This window comes from Chiloscyllium plagiosum, unplaced genomic scaffold (assembly GCF_037043375.1).
Source record: "Chiloscyllium plagiosum isolate Xiang-an unplaced genomic scaffold, Cpla_swu_hap1 HiC_scaffold_22, whole genome shotgun sequence".
Lineage (NCBI taxonomy): Eukaryota > Metazoa > Chordata > Chondrichthyes > Orectolobiformes > Hemiscylliidae > Chiloscyllium > Chiloscyllium plagiosum.
In genome coordinates, this window is record NW_028270160.1 from 18,640,165 (window position 1) to 18,656,265 (window position 16,101).

The 16,101-nt window shown below is 40.9% G+C and overlaps 1 protein-coding gene across 2 annotated transcripts in view; it reads left to right on the plus strand.

Annotated features, from left to right (window-relative positions):
* The window catches only part of sh3pxd2aa (SH3 and PX domains 2Aa), a 322,784-nt gene that overhangs the window by 42,723 nt on the left and 263,960 nt on the right, over nt 1-16,101 (plus strand). For both annotated transcript variants that reach the window (XM_043712866.2, XM_087998826.1), the window contains exon 2: nt 11,287-11,367. In XM_043712866.2, the coding sequence (XP_043568801.2) occupies nt 11,287-11,367 (81 nt within the window). The remainder of the gene's footprint in view (nt 1-11,286; nt 11,368-16,101) is intronic.

Here is a 16,101-nt window from a genome sequence, read left to right on the forward strand (position 1 = left end):
ATCCAGGGAGTGTATGCAATTGAAGTAAATCCACATGAGAAAGAAAATGGTGTTAAAGGCTAACCAATCAGCAGGGTCCTAATAATCTACACCTGAAAATATGTTGCTGGAAAAGCGCAGCAGGTCAGGCATCATCAAAGGAACAGGAGAATCGACGTTTCGGGCATAAGCCCTTCTTCAGGTCTGAGCTCCAGCATCTGCAGCCCTCACTTTCTCCCCTAATAAGCTACATCCCAGAATACGAAAGGTGGTGCTCTTGGAAGTATTGAATACATTTGATGATCATTTCCAAAATTATCTAGACTAGAGTAGTTTCTCACAGATTGGAGACTGTCAAAAATGGAGGGAGAAAAGAAAACAGTTACTAACCAGTTAGCTGAACATCAATAGTGGAGGAAAATGTTAGAACCGATTATAAGATAACAAGCATTTAGAATAGAAGCAATTTATTATCACTTATATATCTCACTGTATTTTCAAATTCAAGTCACCACAATTTGGTGTTGTTTTAATTACAGAAATTATATAAAGAAATAGTTGAGACAAAGTTAGGACGAATTTCATCTTTGCGTGCCTCCAAGGCACTCTGGGTATATGGAGTGGCTACAGGATTCTGCCAAAGCAAGGATTTCCAGACAGGATCCACCACAATGCCATTATATTGCAGCCGACACCGCTGATACAGAAGCCACTGTATTACTACCATACCAAAGAGGGACAGACCAGACCCACCAATCACTGACACTGATGTATTTGCTGCCAAAGCCATGAAGAACAAACTGGAACCACTATGCCACCACTGCTGTAACCACTTCAGAAACTGCTGCACTGCTGCCAGGAGGACTGGACCAGATCCACCAACGATGAAGCCTTCAATAAAGCTGCAGCCACTATGGCCACAAGGACTGGATATCTGAATGCATCATGCTGCTGCCATCGGAAATGCCTTCCTCCTCCACAGCCACAGAAAAGAAGAAAAGGTGAACTTTGATACAAAAGAGAAATTAAAAAACAAAACAAAAAAAACAGAAAAATGTGGCCTGAGTTGGAACAGAAGCATTGGGCACAGAACCTAAACACTTCCTACCCTGCAGCCAATGCCACCTTGTAATTTGGAATGCATTAATGAGATTGGGCAAAGTCCACCATTGGAGTATTTAAATTTTCTTGATGGACCTTGTCAAAAGCTTCAGAAGTTAGTGGGGAAAATGAAAGCACATGGGGATAGGGGTAATATGTTGGTATGGATCGAGATTTGATTGACAGACAGAAAATAGCATGGGAATAAATGGGTCTTTTCCCCTAGTGACAGGCAGTGACTAGTGATGTAGTGCAGGGATCAGTGCTTGCATCCCAACTAATCATACAAAAGTTCTGGATGAAGGAACCAATCCAACATTTCTTAGTTTGTTGATAACAAAACTGGGTGGGATTGAAAGATGTGAGAAGGACGTAAGGCAATTTAGACAAGTTGAGTGAGATGGCAAACACATTGGCAAATGAGCTAAATGTGAAGTTGTACACTTCGGTGTAAAAAAACCAGAAGTGTAGTATTTAAATGATATATTGGAAAGTGTGGATGCACTTGTCTCCTTGTACTAGTCAATGTACGTAGATAGGGATGTGCAACATGCAATTAGGAAGGTAAATGGTATATTGAACTTCATTGTAAGAGGATTTGAATTCAGTAGAGATTCCTTACTACAATTATGCAGAACCTTGTTGAAACTGCACAAGGAGTATTGTCTGCAGTTTTGACCGTATACCTCCAAAGGACATGCATGCCATTGAGAGGGAGTGCAACAGGTGTCCTCTAGGCTGGTACTGGAATGGCAGAAATGTCCACTGAGAAGAGATTGGTTTGACTGCGCCTGCATTCACAAGAGTTTGGAAAGGTGAAGTTCTGATTGAAATGTATATAAAATTTGAACATGGCTGGACAGACTAAAAGCAGGAAGATGTTACTTTTGGTTGGAGAGTTTAGAACCAGCTGACACAGTCTCAGGATGGGGTAGACTACTTAGGGTAGAGATGAGGAAAATTTCCTTAATTCAAAACATTGTGAATTGCAGAATTCTCTACCACAGAAGGATGTGGAGGCCAAGTTATTGAATTTATTCAAGAGCTTGATAAAGTTTTATATTTTAACATCATTAATGGCATGTGGAGTAAGCTGGAATATGGCATTGAGATAGAAGATCAGCCATGATCATATTGAATGGCAGAACAGGCTGGAAGGGCCAAATTACCTATTCCTAGTTTGCGTTTATTTAACTGCAATCATTATGCTGTCCGTATTCCCCACAAGAAAGATAGTGTGATTTATATGTGGTAATTCGGAGTGTCCCAAATTAAACTAATCTCACCACAGTGAACACATTATAGAGTGAATAGTCAGAATATGCCCTCAGACTATCACAAGAGGGCATAATTTTAAGGTGATTGGAGGAAGGTTGAGGGGAGAAGTCAGAGGTCAGTTCTTTACACAGTGGTGGGTGCATGGAATACACTGCCAGCAGTGGTAGTAGTCAGATACATTGGGACATGTAAGTGACTCTTTGATAGGCACACGGATGATAGTAAAAAGAAGGGTATGCAGGTTAGTTTGATCTTAGAGTAGGATAAAAGGTCGGCACAACGTTGAGGACCGAAGGGTCTGTACTGTGCTGATCTATGTTTTATGACTTAGCTGGAGTTGACCATTTGATTCAATACTATCAATAACATCTCTGGTTGATTTTGGATGATGGTTTTGTTCTTGGAATTTTGACACAACAACTGATGAAGGATGGTGGTATATTTCCAAGTTAGGGTGGTGAGTGGCTTGGAGGGGAACTTGCAGGTGGTGCTGTTCCCAAGTACCTGCTGCCCTTGACCTTTTAGATGGAAGGGTTTGGAAGGTTCTATCTAAGGATCCTTGGTGAATGTCTGTAGTGCATCTTGTAGATAGTACACACTGCTGCTACTGAGCACTGGTGCTTTCCAAGATGTTTTTAAAAATTTAATTTGCCCTTTTTTGTTTGTGCTTCTTAGCCAGTTTGTAAAATCTGACCAAAGTTCTGAGCTGTTACTGACCGCTATTGTCAATCTGATTCATCCAATCTATATGTAGACTGAAATCATTAATTATTATTGCAGTACCTTTCACAAGCTTCCATTATTTCTTATCCTGTACTCTGTCTTTCACTGTTGTTACTGCATGGAGGGCTGTCACTCCTACAAGTAACTATCAGTTATAAGTAACTCATTGTTTTTACTATTTCTAATCTCTCCCCAGATGGTTTTTTACATCTTGGTCTCCAAAGGTTATCCCCCTCCTTTGTACAAATGTTGACATTCTTAATGAGTTGGACTTCCATCTTCTATCTCCCTACCCTTCTGAAATAACTATACAGAGGCAGGTATTCTGTCACTAAGTCACCCTTTATTTACACGAGCAGAGTACATGGACTGTGACCAGTTAGCTCGGAGTGAGGAGACCCTCTTAGACTCCTATTTATTTATTTTTTCTTTTATTCTCTTTTTTTTCTTTTTTTTTTAGTGACAAACACTGCCCTTCAGGCTTGCCTCCATTTTTCTTTTCTAACATAAATCTCCTGTTTTTTTTTCTTTTATTTAACCCCCACACTACCACCTAAATGGTAGTGCTTATTTTATCCCCAGCACCCATGGTGTGTGTGTGTGCAGGTGTGAGACACATTGGAAGACACAAAGTGCACCAATCTTTATTCAATTTCCACCACCAGGAAGATAGGAAAACACCCGGGTGGGCAGTGCTGTGTGATCAAAACAGTGAAGGGGAGGGTAGGGATAGACTCCTATTTATATCTGTCAGCCAGGGTTTCCTGATTGGCCTAGATTAAAGCCCCAATCAGGGATCTCGTACTCAATGGGATCCACCTGGCCAACCTTGTTCCAATCACTACACCTTCCAAAATGTCAAGTGTCCTTAAATATTGAGGAACTAAACTTCAGTCATTAAGCAGATGCTAGTTCTGTTTTTGGGATGGCAGCTCATTTGTTTTTTTTAGGAATGCTAGATGTATATAAGCCTTTAGTATGTCTTTCTCCTATTTTGTAACTCCTAGCCTTATCTGCAGGTGCACCTTTCAGTTGCACTTTACCCTGAAGTGACCTTAACTACTTACTGTTATAAGAGAATTTGGCATGGTCAAAAAAATTTAGGCAAATATTTAATGAGGCCTTCCAACAGTCAAAACATAGATCAGACTTCATTGTTGCAATTTCTGCCTTAACTTTTGACTAAACAATCTCATTCCCTGACCCTTTAGATGGAGGAAGATTACAAAAGATGCAATGTATGGGAATCTGGATCTTGTGTTTGAACCAAAGTTAGCTTGTAGGTGCAGCAAGTAATTAAGAAGGCAACTGGAACTTTAGCCATTATTACTAGGGATTTGGAGTTTTAAAACAGGGTAGTCTTGTTACAACTTTACAGGTATTGATGAGGCTGTAACTATTGTACTGTGTACTGTTTAGGTCCCTGTGTTTAATAAAGGAAATACTGGCATTGGAGGCTGTTCAAAAGAGATTCACTGGGGATGAAGGGGTTGACTTACCAAGAACAACTAAACCAATTAGGATTTTATTCTTTAGAGTTTAGAAGAATGAAGGGGATTTTATTGAAACGTGGCATGGAGCCAGAATGTACAAACAAAGATAAAACTGAAAGACCAAAAAGCAAGAAGCAAAAATGGAAGGCAGAGATATGGGTGAAAATAAATGGGGTTTTAGTACAAAATAAAGCTAAGATAATTAACTAGAATGAATGAAAGTCTAAAGGAACTGTGTCTTAATGTGTGGAACATTCCCAACAACATAGATGTGTTATAGCATAAATGGATATATAATTAGAATTATGGAGACCTAGTTGCAGGGTGACCAAGAATGGGAACTGGATAGGTATTCAATATTTGGCATGGACACACAAATGGGAAAAGGAGGTGGAGTAGCACCATTAGTAAAGAAGTCAATCAGTAAGTAGTGAGGAAGGATATTGGCTTAGAAAATCATGCTAAGTAATAAATATGAATGGAGATAAATACCAAGGGGCAGAAAATGTAGGTAAGGAGTCTCTATACATACTGAAATAGTAGCGGAGATTTAAGGAAAGGTGTTAAACAGGAGAATAATGATGCATGCAGTAACAGTACAAATGTAGCCATAAGTGACTTTAATCTATACACAGATTGAGGAAGCCAAATTAGCAATTGTATTGTTGAGGAGGATTTCTTAGAATATATACATGATGCGTATTTTAGACCAATGAGTTAAGCATGATGTTGTGCTGACTTTATCTAGAAGAGACGTAAAAGAAGATACAAAATTGTCAGAAAAAGCTGCAACTTGAGGACTGGAAACAGTTTAGAATTTAGCAAACAAGGAAAAAATGATAGATCAAGAAGGTAAAAATAGTGTATGAGAAGAAACTTGTAGGAAACATTAAAAAAATTGTAAAAGCTTCTATAAATTATGAAAAGAAAATGATGAATGAGAAACAAATGTAGGTGAGGCAGTGGCTCAATGGTAATTGAATTGTTAATCCAGAGACCCAGGTAATGTTCAGGGGGCCTGTGTTCAAATCCTGCCATGGCAGATGGTGAAATTTGAATTCATTATTAAAAATAATTTGAAATTAAGAGTCTAATGAGACAATGAATCCATTGTTTTTGTCAGGAAAACCCATCTGGTTCACTAATGTTCTTTAGGGATTAGGGATGAGCAGTAAATGAAGTGCTAGCCAGCTACACTCTTGTTTAATGAATTAATTTAAAAGAAAAAGATTAGGAGACCTATAGATTTTGGGGAATCAAATGTCCAGTGAGAGAGGGTTTGAAGAAACTCCATATTTAGTTTTAAAAAGAACCTGCTAAATAAATTAATGGAGTTAAAGGCTGACAACTCATCAAGATTTAATAATGTACATGTTGGAGAGGACCTGGAAGTATTGAATACATTTATGTCCTCTTTCAAAATTCTGTAGTAGTTCCTACAGATGGGTGTGGTGCAAATGTAATCCTGCTGTTAAACAAGGAGGAAAATATGGAATTACAGACTAGTTAGCCTAACATCAGTAGTAGGGGAAAATGCTAGTGTCCATTTGTTTGTAAAAGAAAAGTGATAACAGCTCACTTGGAAAGCATTAAAGTTGGCATGGATTTATGAAAAGGAATTCATTCTTAACTAATTTTCTGGAATATTTTTGACTATGGAATTAGAAAAGATAAAAGAATACCAGTATATATGCTGTATTTGATTTTCAAGAAGGCTTTTAATATGTCCCAAATAAGAGGCTAGTTAGTAAAGTTTAAGGCACACCGGATAGGGGATAATATGCAGCAAGCATTTTATTAACTGGCAACTATGGGACCAGGAGTGTCCTGTTTGATCAAGAGGTCCATATAAACAATGTAAAACACACACTAAGTAATAAAACTTAGATAATTTTTTTAACAGCATGAATCACTTTAATAATTCAACTTTGCCTTAACTCATACCTTCAACTGACTATTAGGACATCAAAGATCACAATAATACGGTAAACTTCCAATCTTTGAGGTACATAATTTTTACTGGTTTATTGAGAGTGCCGGTTCATAAGGTGTGGTTAAAACAAAGTTTGCTGTACTGACATGGATTAGTAATTGTAAGCCAGAGTGCAAACAGAGAGTGGGGGAATAAATGGTCTTTTTCTGAGTGGCAAATAGTGATTAGTGGTGTTCTGCAGGGATCAGTGCTTAGGCTCAACTGTCTGCAATTGTCAAGAACCTGAATTTTGGAATCAAATGCAATATTCCCAGGTTTGCTGATGACACAAAATTAGGTGAAATTGAGTGTTGCGACATGGATACAAAGGTTGGCTTCAAAACCATCTAGACAAGTTGATTCTGTGGGCAAATGCATGGCAGATGCAGTATAACATGGATAATTGTGAAATTATACACTTTGGTGTGAAAAACAAAGCGTTAGTTAAATGTTAATATTGGGAATTAGACATTGTAAAAATGGATCTGGGTGTCCCTGTACATCAGTCAATGTAAGTGAGCAGGCAATCAAGAAGGCAGTTGGTATTTTGGCTTCATTGTCTCCGGTTTTGCATTCAGATGTAGGGATGTCTTATTGAAGTTATATAGGGCCTTGCTGAGGCCATACCTGGAAATATCACATGCAGTTTTCATCTCCTCAGGATCTACTTGCTATAAAGGGAATGCAGCGAAGATTTGCTAGGCTGATACCAAGGATGAAAAATGTGTTGCTGGAAAAGCGCAGCAGGTCAGGCAGCATCAAAGGAGCAGGAGAATCGACGTTTCGGGCACAAGCCCTTCTTCAGGAATCAGAATGAAGGGGATCTTATTGAAACGTGGCATGGAGACAATGTACAAACAAAGATAAAACTGAAAGACCAAAAAGCAAGAAGCAAAAATGGAAGGCAGAGATATGAATGAAAATAAATGGGGTTTTAGTACAAAATAAAGCTAAGATAATTAACAAGAATGAAAGAAAGTCTACCAAGGATACCAAGGATGTCAAGAAAGTTCGATGAGAGATTGGTTTGAGTGGACCCTTATTCACTAGAGTTTAGAAGGAGGACCTGATTGAAATGCCAAGTTAGAGTTTTGTACTAGACACACTAGATAACACTAGATAAGGTGTTTCCCCTGTTGGGGAATTTAGAACCAAAGGATTCACAGTTGCAGGATACAGTTTAGATTTTTTAGGATGGAGATGAGGAAACATTACTTCACTGAGTGCTCAACCTGTGGAATTCACTGCCATAGAAGGCTGAGGAAGCTGGATTACTGAGTATATTCAGGAAAGAGATTGATACATTTTTAGATACAGTTGGTTCTAAAATATAACGCGGTAGTTCCGTTCTTGTGTAATCTCATATTATAAGAAAATCGCACAATTGCCGCGCCATTGAAACAGATGGGGCCAGAATACTGTTAGAGCAAATACAGGTAAGAAAATATTGCGTTCTACAAATAATGGTCTAAATTCTTAAATTGCATTAAAACCAACTTGCATTGAAGAAATCTACATTATAGCAGAACAAACTACGATTTACACAAACATCCATTATCTTAAAAAGTTGACAAGGTCATAAGTCCTATGACACCAGGTTTATAGTCCAACAGGTTTATTTAAAATCTCAAAGTTTTGGAGCATGCCCCTTCTTCAGGTGAAGTGAAAAAAGCATACACGCTCAGAATTTTATAGGCAGAGAGATCAGTGGGCAAAAAATTAATAATAAGGTGGTGCTGGCGATAAACCAAATGGCTTGAATAATATGATAGGTATAAGAGTTCCATGCCAAGAGTTTAACCAAAATAACAATATCATGGTTATAGCTGGAGGTATTATTTGCAAAAATGTCTCTTTTTCTTTTGTATCCATGCCATGACTCCACTCATTGATACATAAAGTATAGCTAGAATTAGGCCAATTGAGCCCACTCTACCATTCAACCACATTATGGTTGAGTCATTTTCCATCCTCTACGCTTTCATTACATTCCTGGTCTCTTAAATATCTAGAAATCTAATTGACCTCTGTCTTGAACAGACTCAGTACCTGAGCTGCCATGACCACCTGAGTGAAGATATTTCTCTTACTCTGTCCTAAATGGTCAACCATGTTCACCCCTACCACAGGATAATATGTCTTTTGCACTTATTGTCAGTACTTCTGTGAATTTTGTATGTTTTGAGCCACCTCTTTTCAATGAATGTGAAAACTGCTAGAAAGACTATTTGTTGCCAATCCATAATTTCTCTTGATCTGTTACTCAACTTGAACTGCTACAGTCCATCTGCTATGGCTCCAGCCATGTTACTATTTGGAAGGCATGTATGTTGCAAGATAATTTTCTATTCAAATGAGGTAGTCTTATAAGCATGCTTTTGAGTCCTCCTTTGTGAATAATGGCTTCTTTAACCAACATTAGCATATTTCCAACTGTCAGGCTGGTATATCTCCCTACCAATTTAAGCCCTATTCACCTATTTTGAGGATTGCATTTATGCACTTATTTTCCTTGGAGTTAAATTATACAATATTTTCAACATTATAATGTACCTCAAATGAAATATCTATAACACAGCAATTAATTTTTTTATTTGTCTAGTTAAGTTCTTGTTTTTTGTTCTGTTCACTCAGCTGATTCCTGGGAAATGTCAAATTCATGACAGGTTACACTCTGGTACAGCTGGTCTCAAGTGCATTAGCTAAGTTATGGTTGAAATATAATTCAGTGATCACATTATTTTCAGTTTTTATTGGGCTTATAACATGGCTGCACATACAAATTTAATGCTAGAAATCTGCATGCTAATTTAGTGATGGAAATTTGTTTTGAAATTGAGTTTGAAAATAGTTTTCCAGTTTGGAAATCGGAAAAAAATCGAAGTGTTTGAATGGAAGAACTTTGCCAGGAGACTGAAAATTATGTCATGTTTTCTAACGTACACTTTTTATATAAAACGTTTGTTCAGTAATGGGTTGATCTGAAGTTAGATTGTCAAGATGATGTGCAGCATTATTTGAATTGATTTTCGTTACCTATTCATTGTGAAAGAATTGATGTGTATAGTGGAGAATGTCAGAAGAGAAAGAAAAATAGAACAGTCAGATTACAACATGATCTGGACCAGGTGGGCCAATGGGCTGAGAAGTGGCAGTTGGAGTTTAATTCAGATAAATGCGAGGTGCTGCATTTTGGGAAAGCAAATCTTAGCAGGACTTATACACTTAATGTTTGGAACCGAGGGAGTGTTGCTGAACAAAGAGACCTTGGAGTGCAGGTTCATAGCTCCTTGAAAGTAGAGTCGCAGGTAGATAGGATAGTGGTATGTTTTCCTTTATTGGTCAGAGTATTGAGTACAGGAGTTGGGAGGTCATGTTGCGGCTGTACAGGACATTGGTTAGGCCACTGTTGGAATATTGTGTGCAATTCTGGTCTTCTTCCTATCAGAAAGATGTTGTGAAACTTGAAAGGGTTCAGAAAAGATTTACAAGGATGTTGCCAGGGTTGGAGGATTTGAGCTATAGGGAAAGGCTGAACAGGCTGGGGCTATTTTTCCCAGGAGCGTCGGAGGCTGAGGGGTGAACTTATAGAGGTTTACAAAATTGAGGGGCATGGATAGGATAAATAGACAAAGTCTTTTCCCTGGGGTTGGGGAGTCCAGAACTAGAGGGCATAGGTTTAGGGTGAGAGGGGAAAGATATAAAAGAGACCTAAGGGGCAACTTTTTCACGCAGAGGTTGGTATATGTATGGAATGAGTTGCCAGAGGATGTGGTGGAGGTTGGTACAATTGCAACATTTTAAGAGACATTTGGATGGGTATATGAATAGGAAGGGTTTGGAGGGATATGGGCCGGGTGCTGGCAGATGGGACTAGATTGGGTTGGGATAGCTGGTCGGCATGGACAGGTTAGACCGAAGAGTCTGTTTCCATGCTGTACACCCCTATGACTCTGACTCTCGTAAGAATGAGAAAGTAGAAACAAATCCAACTGTAGAAAACTGCGAGAGAAAGTTACTTGAAACTGAAGTGAAATGAAAATAAGTGCTGACAACACACCAATCAAGCATCCCACGAAAGAACTTTGTCAGAAATTTTAATTCTACACCGATATTGTTGGAGCTGAGTATATCCACCATTTTAAAATTTTATTTCAAATTTTCAGCATCTCCGGTTATTTGCTTTCAGTTCAGGTGAAATAATGAATTTGATTCTGCTGATATTACTGTTGTTGGAGGGTAAGTGAAATGTCCTGCCATTTATGAGCAAGTCTGAACAGTGAATCTGTGTACTGAAAATCTGGACATCTAGTTTGCGATGCAATGATGCCAACAGCAGGGAATCAGTTTCTGTTCAGGCTCAGGTTACTAAGAATCACACCTCTTCTACCATTTCCTCACCTGAGGTGCAAAGACTCTTAGGTTAAACAGCTTCTAGTAATCCCTGTCTAATGAGAACAGCCCTAATTGTCCAGTCGGACTATGGTGGATGTTTTACTCAAAATTGCAATGTTCGGTGAATCAGCCTTTCCAGGCTATCCTGATGAAGGGCTTTTGTCCGAAGCGTCAATTTTCCTGCTCCTCGGATGCTGCCTGAACTGCTGTGCTTTTCCAGCACCACTCTACTCCAGAATCTGGTTTCCAGCATCTGCAGTCATTGTTTTTACCTTTCCAGGCTGTCATAGAATTGTATACAGGAGCAAATACATTTTATTTAAGTGTTTTTCTTTATTTTTAAAGGTTTATGTTATTCAAGTGAGCTGGTCAGATAACACATCAAGTATCATCTACAGACGTTACAGCAAGTTTTTCGACCTCCAGGTAATGTTCTGTTTCATTCCACTACATTCCTAACTAATGCAGAGTTGTGGGCACCTGTATTTTCTCAGACTGACAGTGGGCACTGTTCACATGTCGTTTTTAGAGGGCATACAATGCATATTATTTCTCAACTACTTTAACGATAAGGTCTTTTTTCTGATTAATGCATTTCATTATATTTGCAACAATGGACAAATGGCAGACTGTTTCATCAGGTGCTCCTGATGTGATCTTCTCTACATTGGAGAGACCAAACGTAAACTTAAGGAACAGTTCGCTGAGCATCTTGGCTGGACCCGCAGGGGCCTACCAGACTTCCTAGTCACTGCCCACTTTAATTCCCCTTCCCAATCCCTTTCTGACATGACCATCCTTGGCCTCCTCCATTGCCACAATGAACCATACTGCAAATTGGAGGAACAACACTTCATCTTCTGCCTGGGTAGCCGACAGCCTGGAGGACTCTAGTGAGTTCTGCAACTTCAAATAATCTCCCTTCCCTTCACCCGACCCCCTTCCCAGTCCCTCTCCCTCCCTCCGTCTCACTCCTCCCAGCTACCTACCGGATTCATTCCTCTCATTGACCAACCAGGTCATACCTTCTATCTGTCTTCACCTATCCCCACTTCACCACCCTGCCCCCACCATCCCCGTTATCTGCAGCTCCCCCTACACCCACCCCCAGTCCTGAGAAGGGTTACATCTGAAACTTCGACTTCTCCATCTCTTGATGCTGCCTGGCTTGCTGTGTTCTTCCAGCCTCCTGCTTGTCTACTTTTGGATTCCAACATCTGCAGGTTTTTTTTTTGTCTCTAACTATGGAGAAGTATGCGCATTTTTTTCCATTGGGCAGTGTCAAGCTGTGAGTTCATTGAACCAAGTTGGCAGATGCATTGTCTTTCATAATCAGTGGACTCAATTATTTCTGTAATGTGTACATTTATTTGTCAAGTTTGCAGTTTGTGCTAAAGTAGAAAAATTGACTGAATTGGAGGATACATTTTAGAAATTACAAAGTGAGGAGGTGACCAGAAAAATGCATGAAATTTAATATCGATGATAAATAGAACTACATATTAGGAAAAGAAATAGGCAATCCATGTACTCCATGCATGTTATTGAAATGACTACTGAAATTTTACAAAGTGTGGCATCTCAGTAGACTTGACACTCAACATGTCCAACAGAGCAGCAAATAATGTAGCCATTAGAATAATAAGGTGCAGAGAAAAGTGGTGGAGGGCAAATTATGAAGTTTTGATCAAACTGTACAGCGCTCTGGTCACACCATATCTTGAGTACTTGTCCAGTTTGATCACTGTGATGCAAGTTTAATTCAGATAAATGCGAGGTGCTGCATTTTGGGAAAGCAAATCTTACAGGACTTGGACACTTAATGGTAAGGTCCTAGGGAGTGTTGCTGAACAAAGAGTCCTTGGAGTGCAGGTTCATAGCTCCTTGAAAGTGGAGTCACAAGTAGATAGGATAGTGAAGAAGGTGATTGGTATGCTTTCCTTTACTGGTCAGAGTATTGAGTACAGGAGTTGGGAGGTCATGTTGCGGCTGTACAGGATATTGATTAGGCCACTGTTGGAATATTGCATGCAATTCTGGTCTCCTTCCTATCGGAAAGACGGTGTGAAACTTGAAAGGGTTCAGAAAAGATTTACAAGGATGTTGCCAGAGTTGGAGGATTTGAGCTATAGGGAAAGGCTGAACAGGCTGGGGCTGTTTTTCCCTGGAGCATAGGAGGCTGAGGGGTGACTTTATAGAGATTTACAAAATTGAGGGGCATGGATGGGTAAATAGACAAAGTCTTTTCCCTGGGGTCGGGGAGTCCAAAATTAGGGGGCATAGGTTTAGGGTGAGAGGGGAAATATATAAAAGAGACCTATGAAGCAACGTTTTCAGAGGTTGGTACGTGTATGGAATGAGCTGCCAGAGGAAGTGGTGGAGGCTAGTGCAATTACAACATTTAAGAGACATTTGGATGGGTATATGAATAGGAAGGGTTTGGAGGGATGTGGGCCGGGTGCTGGCAGGTGGGACTAGATTGGGTTGGGATATCTGGTCGGCATGGACGGGTTGGACCGAAGGGTCTGTTTCCATGCTGTACATCTCTGACTCTATGACTTTATAAGAGACAGCTGAGTGCGAGAAGGACAGAGGAGGTGCAAGACTGATGCCCCAGTTTTTGAAATTTAAGTTCAAACAATAGACTTGTGAAACTGACTGAAAAAAGCTAATCATCCTTAAAAGTAAAATATCTTATTGATTGAATACTACTTTGTTAATAAATGTATACTGCAAGAGTAGTCTCAATTTTGGCAATCATGCATACTCCTACAATAATTTATATGGAATCTTCAGTGGAGCAGATTTTACTTTGTTATCGGGGAAGTTTGTATACAGATGCTATAATTATTTAAGTTAATCCACTAAAACATCACTGTGATACATGCATTGAGGTTCACAGCCTGACTAGTCAATACTAGATGGTTGTTCACAGAGCATGTTCCCATGCAAGACAGCAATTGTTTGCTTTTGTGGAGGGTTTCATCAAATTATGCTTTGCCTGTCTCTCTAATTTCCTGTTCTACTGCCAAAAAATTATTTACCCAGCTTCTTTTTGAAGAGGGTCAGAAGTCACATGACTACAGGTTTATAATTCACTTGACGAAGGAGCAGTGCTCCAAAAGCTTGTGATTCCAAATAAACCTGTTGAACTATAATCTGGTGTCATGTGACTTCTGTTCTTGTCCACCCCAGTCCAGAAGAGGAGCCAAGTGGAGAGTAACTTGGGAAGGTAGGTGGTATAAAAACATTCCTCGTGGACTTGGGACCTTCACTTCGAGAGAGGGGCCGAGTGTAGAGCAATTTGAGAAGGTAAGAGATTCTGTTTCTGAATCTGAGTGGGAGACTGGAAAGTGATGTCATAGGAAGGCTTTGATTGGGTGATAAGGGTTCTGCTAAATTTGAATCTTTTAAATTGAAACTTGTTTGTTTGTTGGTTAGTTTTTTTGTTGGTTACAACTTGTATAAGCAGAGGTACAAAAACAGTTCTAAAATAATTCAACTAATTAAAGAAAGTAAGGTGATGTGTTGTTTTTGCATGATATGGGAGCAGATGGACCCCATTGTGGTTCCCAGTGACCATGTCTGTCGTAGATGTTGGTTGCTGGAAGAACTCCGGCTCAGAGTTGATGAAGTAGAGTTTGTGCTTCAAACATTGCTACACATCAGGGAGGGGGAGAGTTACCTGGACGCTGTGTTTCAGGAGACAGTCACACCCATTAGACTGACTAACTCTGATTTGGAGAAAGTGAGGACTGGAGATCAGAGCTGAAAAATGTGTTGCTGGAAAAGCGCAGCAGGTCAGGCAGCATCCAAGGAGCAGGAGAATCGACGAGAAGGCATAAGCCCTTCTTCAGGAATGAGGAGGGTGTGCTAAGCAGGCTAAGATAAAAGGTAGGGAGGAGGGACTTGGGGGAGGGGCGTTGGGAATGCGATAGGTGGAAGGAGCTTAAGGTGAGGGTGATGGGCCGGAAAGGGGGTAGGGGCGGAGAGGTCGGGAAGAAGATTGCAGGTCAAGAAGGCAGTGCTGAGTCCGAGGGTTGGGACTGAGATAAGGTGGGGGGAGGGGAAATGAGAAAGCTGGAGAAATCTGCATTCATCCCTTGTGGTTGGAGGGTTCCTAGGCGGAAGATGAGGCACTCTTCCTCCAGGCGTCGTGTTGCCATGGTCTGGCGATGGAGGAGGCCAAGGGCCTGCATGTCCTTGGCGGAGTGGGAGGGGGAGTTAGTGTTCAGCCATGGGGCGGTTGGGTTGGTTGGTGCGGGTGTCCCAGAGGTGTTCTCTGAAACGTTCCGCAAGTCGGTGGCCTGTCTCCCCAATGTAGAGGAGGCCACATCTGGTGCAGCGGATGCAGTAAATGGTGTGTGGAGGTGCAGGTGAATTTGTGGTGGATATGGAAGGATCCCTTGGGGCCTTGGAGGGAAGTGAGGGGGGAGGTGTGGGTGCAAGTTTTGCATTTCTTGCGGTTGCAGGGGAAGGTGCCGGGAGTGGAGGTTGGGTTGGTGGGGGGTGTGGACCTGATGAGGGAGTTGCGGAGGGAGTGGTCTTTCCGGAACGCTGATAGGGGAGGGAAATATATCCTTGGTGGTGGGGTCTGTTTGGAAGTGGCGGAAATGACGAAGGATGATACGATGTATCTGGAGGTTGGTGGGGTGGTAGGTGAGGACCAGTGGGGTTCTGTCCTGGTGGCGATGGGAGGGGCGGGGTTCAAGGGCGGAGGAGCGGGAAGTGGAGGAGATGCGGTGGAGGGCATCGTCAACCACGTCTGAGGGGAAATTGTGGTCTTTGAAGAAGGAGGCCATCTGGGTTGTTCAGTATTGGAATTGGTCCTTCTGGGAGCAGATGCGGCGGAGGCGAAGGAATTGGGAATATGGGATGGCGCTTTTACAGGGGGCAGGGTGGGAGGAGGTGTAATCTAGGTAGCTGTGGGAGTCGGTCGGTTTATAGTAAATGTCCGTGTTGAGTCGGTCGCCCGAGATTAGAAAATGGAGTGGTCTAGGAAGGGGAGGGAGGAGTCTGAGACAGTCCAGGTAAATTTGAGGTCGGGGTGGAAGGTGTTAGTAAAGTGGATGAACAGTTCAACCTCCTCGTGGGAGCATGAGGTAGTGGCGATACAGTCATCGATGTAGCGGAGGAAAAGGTGGGGGGGGTGGTGCCAGT